The sequence below is a fragment of the Mercurialis annua genome, linkage group LG1-X, assembly GCF_937616625.2.
Source record: "Mercurialis annua linkage group LG1-X, ddMerAnnu1.2, whole genome shotgun sequence".
NCBI classification, from domain to species: Eukaryota; Viridiplantae; Streptophyta; class Magnoliopsida; order Malpighiales; family Euphorbiaceae; genus Mercurialis; species Mercurialis annua.
Window position 1 is genome coordinate 43,241,131 of NC_065570.1, and position 12,912 is coordinate 43,254,042.

The 12,912-nt window shown below is 33.1% G+C and overlaps 1 protein-coding gene across 1 annotated transcript; it reads right to left on the reverse strand.

Moving 5' to 3' along the window:
• Positions 1–1,914: 1,914 nt before the first annotated feature.
• On the reverse strand, positions 1,915–11,837 carry LOC126668440 (indole-3-acetaldehyde oxidase-like). The gene is made up of 10 exons (XM_050361639.1): positions 11,696–11,837; positions 6,047–7,696; positions 5,596–5,855; positions 5,298–5,507; positions 4,919–5,137; positions 3,457–4,422; positions 3,280–3,375; positions 3,074–3,172; positions 2,431–2,620; positions 1,915–2,344 (listed from the first exon to the last, which is right to left on the reverse strand). The coding sequence occupies exons 1-10, from the start codon at positions 11,835–11,837 to the stop codon at positions 2,127–2,129; spliced, it is 4,050 nt and encodes a 1,349-aa protein (XP_050217596.1). The 3' UTR covers positions 1,915–2,126.
• Between the last annotated feature and the right edge of the window lie 1,075 nt (positions 11,838–12,912).

Here is a 12,912-nt window from a genome sequence, read left to right on the forward strand (position 1 = left end):
TATTTTTTTCATACATGTATCATATTATCATACTATTATCTTCACATTATCATCTCGTTATCATAATTTTTTTGTAATTATTTTTTTCGTAAAGGTATCATATTATCATACTATTATCTTTACATTATCATCTCATTATTATAAATCTTCTGTAATTTTTTTACATATAGATATCATATTATCATACTATTATCATAACTTTATTTTTTTATTATCATTTGGTTATCATACTGGTGTCATGAATATTTTTGTAATTCTATTTTCACGTACATTATCATCCAGTAATCATAATCTTATCATAATTTATTATCATCTAATTATCATACTCTAGTGTTATGATAACGACATGATAATCAGACACTATTTTATCATATATGATCATAGATATTAGGCCAAATGTCGTAAAAAGGCCAAACCTTTCATAAAAATTTCACAAAAATCCTGACCTTTCAATTTTGTCGATTTTGGCCAAAAATAAATTATTTGGTTTCAGTTGTGGCCAACTCTCAATTTGATTTCAATTTGCCTATGTGACGCCTATGTGGCATGCCAAATATTGAAAGTTCAGGACTTTTGTGAAACCAAATAATCCATTTTTGGCCAAAATTGACAAAATTGAAAGGTCAGGACTTTTGTGAAACCAAATAATCAGTTTTTGGCCAAAATCGACAAAATTGAAAGGACATGACTTTTGTGAAACTTTTGTAAAAGATTTGGCCTTTTTATAACATTTGGCCTAGATATTATCATATATGTACCATAAATATCATTATCATATGACACTATTTGTGTAATTGTTTTCCATGTAAGTATCATATTATCATACTGTTATAAGTTTATCATTATATTATCATAAAAATATTATCATACTATTATCATTATCGTACTTTTGTATTATCATAACCTTATCATAATCATATAATGTTATGATAACGATATATTAATACAATGTTATTTATATGATAATCAGACACTGTTTTTTTAGTAAAAAATCAATCTTCTCTGCAGTGTTATGATACTTACATGATAATGCAATGATGATACTCATATGATAATTAGAAGCTGTTTTTTTGCAGAAAATCGTTTTTAATACAGATTTTTAGATTTAGAATTGAGAAAATTCAAGAGTAATTTATTTAGATCTGAAAGTTAAAAGAAATCGTATTAATCACCACGAGCTGAGAAAAATCGATAAAATCAAATATGAAAAACGGCAGAGCGACGGCGGGATGATGGCGGAACGAAGACGGAGCGATGAATTAACAATGAAGAAGAAAAGAATAAAAATGAAGAAGAAATAAAGAAAAAGAAGAAGAAGAAAAAGAATGGCAGGAAAAAAGAACAGAGAAGAAGAAAGCAAATAGAGAAGGAGGAAAAAAGAGAGAAAAAAGGAAAAAAGTGACAGTTGTCACTTATGAATCACTAATAATATTGTTAGAGTAAAATAATAATAATGAGTAGGTATAATTATAATATAAATAGGTGTTAGAGTAAAAAAATAAATATATTAAAATAGTGAGGTATTTTCTCTATATTTTTCTTTTTGAGCTAGAAAATCATATTATTTTCAAAAAAAGAGTATTTTTTATAATTTTCTCTTTATATAAAGTTCTTATAAAAAATCCATTTTGAAAAAAGATTTCAAATTAACAAAAATATGCCCAAAGTGTCCCCGAGGTGCCCTTGGTGTATCCCCGCCGTGTCCCATCTCATTGACCAGTCAAAGGTGTCAGGACATAGGAATTGCCGTGCCGGGTACATATCCTCGCTGTGTCCCTGGAGTGTTGCCCTAGATATGACACTCTGGAGGAGTATCGGTGCTTCATAGGATAAAACATAAACTCATTCTTTAAATTCTCTTCGAGCAATTATTTGATTTGGGTGTTATCAGAACGGTTTGGTACAATGCAATACCCATCCGAAAAAGTGGTTGTTTTATTCTGAGGACGGCGTGGTTGACCGTCTGTCTTGCACCATTTGGGCATTGGCGCAAAACGTTTAAAAAAAAGCGACTTAAAACGCCACTCAGCCGGATTATTCGTTCAACAATTTCATTCCAATTTATTTAAATGTTTTAACAGCATATAATAGTCACTCAAGTCTCCAATATTACCTTCAAAGACCACTCAATTGCTGTCAATTTTCCACTGCAAATATCTCTCGACACTGTCCAGCCCACAAAGCTCTTTCACTTTAGGCATAGTGGCAGGGACATCTAGCTCAAATGCCGAGAGAGAACTTTCTTGGCAACGCCATGGATCGAGCTGTTTTCGAGCCTCTCTAATAGCAGCTCTTGTAGCACAGTGAACTGAGGCTGCTAGGAGCAATGGTGGCTCACCAGAAGCTGCACAAAGCCAAAACCAAGTCCAAAAAATGTTATTGCAACTTTTATAATTATTGCATCACTTGATGAGTGCCGAAGTGGTCTACCTTTTGAAGAAAGAATACGTTTTTGATGATGTCCACTGCTGAGTATTTCTACATTGAACTGCTTTGGTATGGTGTCTATTGTCGGGATTTTGTAAGTCCAAGTACCTTCGGTATCTACTAATCCGTCGGAGTTTGTTGTGTATTCTTCAAGCATGAAGAACCCAATACCTTGAACAAAGCCCCCTTCAATCTGCAAAAAATCACCATTTTCTACTTCTGATTCTGAATGTCAAGATCATGAAACAACCAACTACCACTATCTATCATGTCAATAAGCACTTTGTTGCACGGAAACGGAAACAGATAAACCAAAAAATGCTGAAACAGAAAACTGGAAAATAACATTTTTGCAAGAATATATTAGTATAAAAATAATGTTTCGGAGTTTCAGAAGTACTTTTTAAAACGGAAACAGAACACTGAAACATAGGACTAGAGAAGTTTCTGTGCGACATAAAATAGATAAGCATCAAGTACAGCCACAGACAACATTGTGCCCATAACGTAAATAGGTGCTTGAGCTCTAGAAATATTTAAATTTAAGCCTATCTAGAGAAAAGGGTAGAATTCAGAACTGTAAACAACATGAAAGATTTTATTGTTAAATTTTTTACAGTTTTAGAATTGTAAACAGCCAGCTAACCTGTCCTAAATCCACAGCAGGGTTGAGACTTTGTCCACAATCATATATAATATCTGATCTCAAAATTGTCGTTCGCCCTGTTAGAAGGTCTATCTCCACCTGTCATCATAATATCAGTTAAGTTCAGATTATTAGTTCAAAATATCAGTAAGAAGCACTAGAAAAAGAAGCAGAGTGAGAAGCAAAGGTGTTGCATAAGAACTTACCTCGCCCACTGCACCCCCGTAGTTTAAATAGCGATTCGAAGCAGACTCCGGAACAAAGAGAGAATTTACAGATAGGTTTACAGATTCTTGATTCGCCTGCATTATTTTCATCAAATTCAAGTCAGATAGAAAATGATCTCCATACCAAAGAATCATATAAAACAAACTATAAGCTACCTGCTTAATTAGAGTCTCCCATGTTACAGAATCCACATGCATCAGCAACTTTTCTTTTAGAGGTGTCAGTCTATCAACCAAGACTTTACAGCAAAGTCTAACTGCTTCACTGCTCGACTCTGAGGTAGTGCTCCCACCAGTAAATCCTCCTTGAATTAAACTCAAGGTATCGGATTGTATGACTCGTACTTTGTCCAAGAGGTCTGCTGATCCATCACATTTGATTGAACTTAGAGCAAATGCAGCAGTCTGTTTAACCTTGGTCCAGAGCCCTTGGCCTATCTCTACTCCTCCAACTTCAACAACAATAGAACCATCACTTAGGATGCTTACTTTTCCTGGAGTTGGTCTCACAGTTACCTCAAACACGATAGGTATTCGAGAAATACCTCTTTTCGTCCATACGTTACACCTATTATATTCTTGTATCGTTTCAATCCTTTGGTTCAGTTCAGAAGATATGGCTAACTTATCCCACATAGAAGGTAATGTATATTCTAGAGGCTCTCCTCCACTATTACCATAGAATAATTTAAGGCTTTCATAAGTGTGAAGATTTATGGTTCTCACAGAATCTACATCCATTGAAAGAGAAGATGCTACACGTTCAACTATAGCTTCTGCAATATATGATCCTTGAACATATCCAGGGGCTCGCATTGCTGATTTAAATGAAAGATTTGTTTTACATAACTTTATGTCAAAAGCTAAAGCACCCCAATCGTACTTTTTTAGCGCTCTGACAATGGTGAGCGCCATACTTGGCTTGATTTGTAGAGATATGCCAGCATTTACTAAAATCTTGAGCTCCAAGGCCGTAATTTTCCCATTAGGTTTAAATCCTACACTATAAGTTATTTTCATAGGATGTCTTCCTCCTGCCATTATCATGTCAGTTTTGCGATTGAGATATATCCTAACAGGGCGTTGTAACTTGTATGCTGCAAGTGCACATGCCGTAGCAACCTAAAATATTTTCCCATCATAAATTCTTGGAACAATAATAGATATAGGTGAAATTAGCACACCAATCATTATACGACAGAGAAGAAAAATCAACAAATCTAATTCTATATATGTTTCTTAATTGGTTCATTTAAGCATCCTTAAGTGGGAGGTAACAGAGTAAAACTAACAGGTGGGAATTGTATGAAAGCTCGTACCAGATACTATTTATAATAACCAACAACTTCATATCACCAGTTAGAGCAAAATAATACAGTAGGAGTAAGTCTGCTAATCAGTTGCTATATACTTTAAACTATTCATTTCAAGACTGCAGCTTTGAATTATAATCCTAGAAACAAGAAGGGTACCCCTCAGTTTCTAGTGCTTGACGCTCCTACACAGGTCTTGGGAAGGATAATTTACACAAAATTGCACCCTTGTGAACTTTTACATGGAGCCTAACCCAAGAAATTAAGATGCTGAAATATAAGGATATGTAAGGAAAGAGGCTTACAGGCGTAGATTTTATGCACTTTCCGCCAAAACCTCCTCCAACCCTTCTTGTGATCACACGTACATTGTTTTCAGGAACACCAAGACATTTTGCGATGGCAATTTGTGCTAATTCAGGAAATTGAGTGGAACTGTAAACAACCATGCAGTTGTCTTCATCAGGCACAGCAAGGGCAGTCTGATTCTCCATGTAGAAGTAATATTGTGACCCTAGCGCTATCTACATATCGTAATTTGACAATGAGAATTAGAAAAAAAACAATCCTGACATTGGGAAAGAAAATATCGAAAGAAACTCATTGAGGATTGTAAATTTTTTCATAAGCCTTCCGACAGAAACTAAGAGCCAAGGTTAGGATAGAAGGGTTGTAGTAGAATACCTCAGCAGAGAGAATTTTGTGTTCAGCTTCAGCCATTCCCTTTGATACATCACCAACTTGTTTGGGATACATAAAAGGCGGAATCTCAAAAAAGCTAGACTTGTCAGCAGCTTCTTCTACAGTTAAAATGGGAGGTTGTAGATTTTCCATGTCATACTCTACTACAGCAAGGTTAGCTGCTAAATCTGCATGTTTCTGTGTATCTGCAACCTTTACAGATATCATTTAATATTAATCAATGACAATTTTTGCATGATGTTACCAAACAAGTAGTATGATGAATCAATAAGGAAGTTACCACAAAAGCAAGACACTCTCCTGCAAACTGAGTAAGCTCTTCAGCAAACAAAGATTTGGGACCACATACAGAAGTATAGCAAACATTCTCCCCGCCTTTTGGAATGTCTTTGTAAGAAAGAAGAGCAGAAACTCCATCTGAGAGTGATTCTGAATTAAATGTCATACTCCTTACCCTTGCCAAAGCCTTGGTGCTATAAATGAATGATCCATGTAGGCAGTTTCTGGGGGAGGGAATGTCATCCACAAAAATAGCTTCACCTGTGAAAACTTAACAACTTACGAGCTATCCAACTTACTTCAAAAATTAGATTTATCACTTGCAAGCCAAAGATAGGTCAACTTCACCGACAAGAAGTTAAGACATGCAGACAAAGTAATCTTAGCTAGACAAGTTAAGGTTTTCATCTCATACATGATATATAGACATCATGAAGAATAAAACAACTAACCAGAAGCTTGAAGTAAAGCTCCGGATTTTGTAACCGGCTCTCCAACTGGATGATGCTCTGTATTTAATTGGATCACCTGCTTGCAGGATGACAACAAAGTGGGGAATCTAGAATGATCCTTCGTATCATTTTCAGCATCCTCAATCTTTGAAATACCACCATATCCATCCAAGAAACTGGTACTGGTTATTAGGCCAAGAAAGTCGAAAAGAAAACCAACAGCCAAGCTTGATCTGTATGCAGAATTTTGAATCCCATCTTCAGGTACCACAGTAGCCTTGACTAGTTCTATAGCTTCATACACGACTCCAATGGTTAAGAATTTTCCAGTTAAAAATTCCTCCACTTTCTTGGCCCTTATTGCATGTCCAGTGCCAAAAGCACCAAAAGCCAGCCGACAGCTACTTAATAAAACTCCATCAGATGATTTTGAGCAGCAAACTTGAGCCAGGAAAGCAGCATTTAAATAAGGCAAAGCATTTCCAAGGGGCCTTGGTGCAGCTCGATAGGTTTCAAATATCAGCTTTGTATCATTGTCAGGAGAACTTGGGATTTTAACACTCAGGAGTACATTTTTATAATCCAAGGGAGGACTTTCTTGAAACTCCTCCAAGGTAAGCCTCTCATGATCGGTAGCAGAAACTATGTCAACAAACGAACCAGCCGCGACAAGTAGTGTAGCAACATCTGAAGGGAAATGCTTTCTTTGGGCCATCACCAAATTTCCCCCAATACTTGCTGTATTCCTAATGAATTTTGTTGCGACTTTCTCCAGATGGACTGCAATTTTTTCAAACACGAGTTTACTCGCTGAGACGAATAAATCACTTTCATTTGCTTCTCTCAGAGCTTCAATAACTTTAGAGATAGTCACAGCTGCCCCAATTTCAATTCCGGTATGATCCCTTCTAATCATTGAGAGCTCGGGAATATACCTGATATCGATGTATTTGTCATAGTATTCCATTTCCTTATAATAACCCATACCCGTGTTACCAACCACTAGTTTCATCCGCATGTTACAGTCAGCAGTTCTCAATAAGCTATGTAGCTCCTGAAAGCTACAAGGTTGGCACCAAGACCGTTTCTTTTCCAAATCCGAAATCAAAAGAGATTTAGCTTGTCCTTTTAAAAATTCAGGGAAAGTGCAAATCAAATGGTGACGGTCGTACACAGGTAGCCTACTCATCTTCACTTCCTGGCTGTCTCCCTTTTCCCAAAATGAATTAAGTCCCAGGTCCTCCATATCGACATCTGATGCAAAACTCTTGCAAACATCAGCAATAGGTCGATATCCAGTACAACGACAGAGATTTCCTGAAGTAGCATTTTCAGCTTCAGTGAGTGTGAGCTTGGAAAATCCGGACGAGGGTTGTGGGCGATTAGAGTTTTCAGCATTAATAAGTGCTCCAAAGAGAGACATGCACATTCCAGGAGTACAAAAGCCGCATTGAGAAGCATGGAATCCTGCGAACCTTTGGTGTATGGAATGGAAACCATTTCTGGTATTACCAAGGCCTTCACTTGTGGTAACTGAGCATCCGTTTACACTGCAAAGCAGTGTCAGGCATGAGCTTACGGTGGAATCCTCAACTTTGTCAAGCACTGGATCATACTTGGAGAGTAAAACAGTACAAGCACCACAACCACCTAAAATCACAGATTAACATCAACAAATCAGTAGCTAACCTTGAGAAATTATCAAAAATCACTGAAACTAATAATCATTTGCTGGGTGGAACCATAAATGAAGAGAAAAGCTTGAAACAAAATGGATTAATTAAAAGCAAAAACACAACTATAAAAATTAAAAACCTTTCTTCTGCTTATTGTGCCATTTGAATCTCTACTTTCATCTTATTGGCTCTCTCTTGCACGGTAATCCATTCATGGAGTTAATAAACAGGTTGTGTTTGTCCGCAGGGTAATTTTTCATTTTTTTTGTGTCTTAGCTATGGAGGCAGAATTGGAACACATTATTCAAAGAGTCAACGCGCTCCCTTAACTTATGACACGGAATCATCTAATCTAATTTATACTTTTTTAAGCAACTAACTCCAATTTTTTTTACTTTTCAGTTAAATAGCCCCATAATTTATATTTTTTATTTCAAAAAATTGATTTAGAGTAATTATATCGCAACAATTAGGCCGATTTGCATTTTACGCGTTTTAAAAATATAATTATGGGGTATTTGAACTAAAAATTGAAGAGTTTTGAAATTAGATGCTCAAATAAGTATAAATTGGGTTAAATGATCCCGTGTCGCAAGTTTAAGGAGCGCGTTGACCCTTTGTTCTAATTATTTTAATAGGCTAATCACCAAAAAAAGCCTCCACCTTTTAATCTCTTTTCAATTGTCATGACGTTGCAACTTTGTCCAATTCACCCAAATTCACACCTTTAGATTTCAATTTCATCCTCAAGTACTAAATTGATCTCTTCTCCATTTAAAAAAAGTTGAAATGAGTTTTCATTTTTAATTTTGTGTGTGGAAAACAGTTCAAACAAGTACTTTATAAGGTTTTTATGAATTTTTTCCGAATGCAAAAGAGTCCAATTTGATTTTGAGGGTGGAATTGAAAACTAAATGTGTGAATTTGGGTGAATTGGACAAAATTACAATGTCGGGATGCAACTGAAAAGGGGCTGAAAGTGGAAGGCCGTTTGGTGATTAAGCATTTTTTATATGTGTTTTTGAGATACCTTAACTTTCAAATTTATATAGTTAATTTTCCAAATGCTTTTTTAGTCCAATTTTTCATTGAATACTAATTATACTTTTAACAATTTAGTCCAATTTTTTTTTAGTAAAAATATTATATATAAATTTAATATATTTCTACATTAAATTATAATATTTTATTTAAATATAAATTTCATTACATTAAATATTAAGTGATTTAATAAATATATTCTAGAACAAAATAGTAAGCTAATATTTGATATTTGATATTCAACATTATATTAATTTTAAAACAATTTGTAATATGGTAAACCACTCCTAGATCCGACAAGTTAAATGTTAATAGATGATCACACTCGATTTGAAGAATTGTTTGCTCAACACAGACAAATTAAGGGAAAAAATGCACACATTACGCTTCATAATAAATTGATTGATCATTTATGGAGAAAAATATCGATTCGGAGGCATGAAAAAAAGTATTTAAATTGTAATTTTTTATTTTAATATTTGAATGTAATTATTTTAATCTTTAATCATTAATTGACTTAATTTTAATATATAATTAAATGTTAGATGATATTAATTTTAATATTATTTGAGCATTGTCAAATATATTAATAGATAAGATGTATGCGTTTTGAAAATATAAATACATATGCAAAGTAGTAAATGTTTAAATATAATAGTATTGAATGTAAAAATGAATATATAAAGAATATTCTTTACTGTAAAATTTAGCGTATTGGATTGAAGTACAAACACTATAGGTAACTTAAAATAATGGAAATTTTACACCATGCTTAGATTTTGGGTTGGATTTTCTTTTACAAAATTGTATCGATTTAAATGCATAAAAAATCAGTAACTTTTGCGTGTTTTTGACATTTAATGAACTTTTAATTTTGACATATTTAACATGAACATTCCAATTTTGCAATCATGTATCATATTTGTATTTTTCTATTCAAAACGGTGCTGTTTTACACCCAAAACGGCACCGTTTTACACCCAAAATGGTGTCAGTGTCATTATTGCAAATTTTTAAAAGTTCACGTATTTATATGTCAAATTTAGAAATTCATGTTAAATAACAATAACATGCAAAAAATGGTGATTTTTTTGTACATTTAATCTTTAATAATATGTAATGAAATATATGAACTTATTATGGTAAGATTAATTTTTAGTTATTAATTTTTTTTAAACAATAAAAATATATAAATATATTAAGGGGCATTCAAAATATAATTGAAACTATTCCAAAAAGGTTTACTTATTAATTAATGTATTAGTTCAATAATTAAAATTTTATAATTAATAATAATATGCATAAAGTAAAATCACTTAAATTTAGTGTTAATGAATAAGGATTACTTACTCAACTTTTAAATTTAAATTCTAACTTTAACTTTTTTTTTCAAAAAATATATTTCCTCAATCTCAAATTATTAGGTCTTATTTTCAATTTTTAATTACAAATTATAGGATTTGAATTATCACTTAGACGATTAAATATCGTATGTATCCCGATATTTTTATATGGAAAGGGAGAGCGTTTGTGAAAGAAATTGAACCCATAATTTTAATAAAATGTTGCTTATCGTTTATACATTTGAATAGGCTTATTCACCAAAAAATGCCAAAACCTTTGCGTTTCGAGTCAGATTTAGCCAAACCTTTAAAAACCACCAGATTTAGCCAAACCGTATATATTATGTGTCAATTGTAGCCATTTTTGAATCGAACTGAAATTATTACCCACATTTCATCCATGTCACCTCCAACTCAGTAAAATTTGCTGACATGGCTCATTCCAAACCACTAACCCAACTTAATCAAACCAAATAATAAACCAAAAAAAATCAAATCCAACTAAATCAAATTAATTATTAATTAATTACTAAAATTCATATTTTAATTATCTCAACATTATAGTATTAAAAACATTCACCGCCACACTACTTTGACCTTGCCGTTTTTTCCCGACTCCGATATATATTTAAAATAATTAATTATTTATAATTAATAAATCAACATCACGCAATTTTAATCAATTGTATTCAATTTAAATAATTTTTAAAATTATTTTTTTAATTAAAATTTATTTCTGACAAAAACATTTCCGACAAAAAAATATTTTTTAAATTTTTTTCCGTCTCGGTTCCCGTTCGTCTTCTCAGACGAACGTAGATCTGTTCTTGAACAGATTCCTGTCGGAATCTGTTCAAGAACAGATGACAGATCCTCAAACGAGGATCTGCCATAAATCCCCGTTTGAGGATCTGTTGATCTGTTGTTGAACAGATCCTCAAACGGGGATCTGTTCGACAGATCCTCGTCGGATCTGAACAAATCCGACGAGGATCTGTTTCATAATAGATCCTTGCCGGATATGTTCAAGAACAAAAATTAATTTTATATTTAAATATTTTTATTAATAATAATTTTATTAATAAATCGGTAATTTAAAGAATGCCATTTTTCTATTCCGGGACTTTTAGTGCACATATTGAGTGTGCTATCTTTTTGGGCAAAAAATATATAATTGACGATTTTTCCATTTTTTGTGCCTTTTAATAATATACATATTATTCATAAAAAAAGTGATTTAGATAAAAAGAAAATTCATAATTTTTTTAATCAAAAAGTTAAAAAATATACTATGTTTAAACTTAAAAAAGTCTTAAGGATATAAATAAATTTTAAAATTATATAATTAAAAAAATAACGATTTTGATAAGAGTGTGGTTCATGGACCCTATTCTCTTTTTTAAACTACTAAAATATTAATTATTGACTTATATTTATGAAAATTCCTTAATAGACTTGTACAAAGTTTAATAAAAAAAATGTTCAACTAAAGTTTTATGGACCTTTTACCAAATTTAACCTAGAAAATAATAAAATTTCATTTTAGAAAAAAATGAAGATGGATTGTATGGAAAGGAGAGAGAAAGTACCTTCACCACAACTAAGCTTAGGACTTGTGAAAGTTGTGTGGTTACGTAAGAATTGAAGCAAAGTAATAGAAGGATCAACAGAAGAGAGCTCAAATCTGTTCCCATTTACAGCAAAAACCAGATTATTATTATTGTTCTTCATCTCTCTCTCTCTCTTTTTTCAGTACAAATTCAGACTTATGTTAATTTGATGCTTTGGATTCATACTACCTCACTACGTCCACGTATCATTCACACTCGCATGCTTTGCCCCAACACAACAGCTATGCCATTTCCACAGCACGACACGCTATACCTTGCATGCCCCCTCACTTATCAAATTTTCTAAAACACCTTACAATATATCTTTGTCTCCATACACTATTATAAACTTTTTAAGAACAAAACATCAATATTCACCCTCTCAACCTGGTATTAAATATCAATTTTTTTATTTTATTTTAACAAAGATAGATTAATAGAACAAGTTTAATACAAAAAGTATATAAAGAAAAAAACTAAAGAATCCGAGCGGAATTATAAAAATCAATAAAAATGGTGTTTCTCTCTCCAGGATTCTCTCGGCGCATCTTAGCTTAGCTATTCAACGCTGTTTCCATGGCGAAGAAGACTGGGAGGAAGACGACTACTAGCAAGGGCAAAGTTGATGATAGTGTTAATAAAGTTACTAAAGAAGATATTTTTGAGATTATTGAAACTATTAATGAAACTAGTGTGGACGTGTTGTCACCATTGAGTGAAGAGCCTAAAGCTGCAGATCTGGTTGATGGTACTAAGGAAGATGAAGTTAGCCAGGAACCTAAGAAATGGGTGGATCTTGTGAAGACTAATAGATCTAATGACAAAGGAAATGCTCTGAGATATATTCCTCCAGTTGTTTCAAATGGTATTCGCATTGCTACGATTCAGGAGGAGGACACTTTAAAAGAAGAAGATAGATGGAAGAACACCATTTTAGGGACGGTCTTTGGTTCATCTCCTAGATTCTATAAGCTTCAGAATTTTATCAATAATAGATGGTCTAAAATAGGGTTGTTGGATTTTCACCAGATGAAACCTAACCTGTATGCCTTTGCTTTCGAATCAGAAGAAGGAAAACTCAAAGCCATGGCTGATGGCTCTATCACCTTTGATAGGCATCCTCTAATTGTTCAAGAGTGGACAGGAATATGTCTTTTAATATAGCTGATGTTGCTTATGTCCCTGTTTAGGTGAAG

What these genes read in the sequence shown, in the direction of transcription:
- LOC126668440 (XM_050361639.1), bottom strand. Translation starts at nt 11,837, where the DNA reads ATGAAGAACAATAATAATAATCTGGTTTTTGCTGTAAATGGGAACAGA. An exon ending in GAGAGTGTCTTGCTTTTGTG is followed by an intron (nt 5,508 to 5,595) that starts GTAACTTCCTTA and finishes ATATCTGTAAAG; the next exon opens with GTTGCAGATACACAGAAACA. An exon ending in GGGAGACTCTAATTAAGCAG is followed by an intron (nt 3,376 to 3,456) that starts GTAGCTTATAGT and finishes AAAATAATGCAG; the next exon opens with GCGAATCAAGAATCTGTAAA.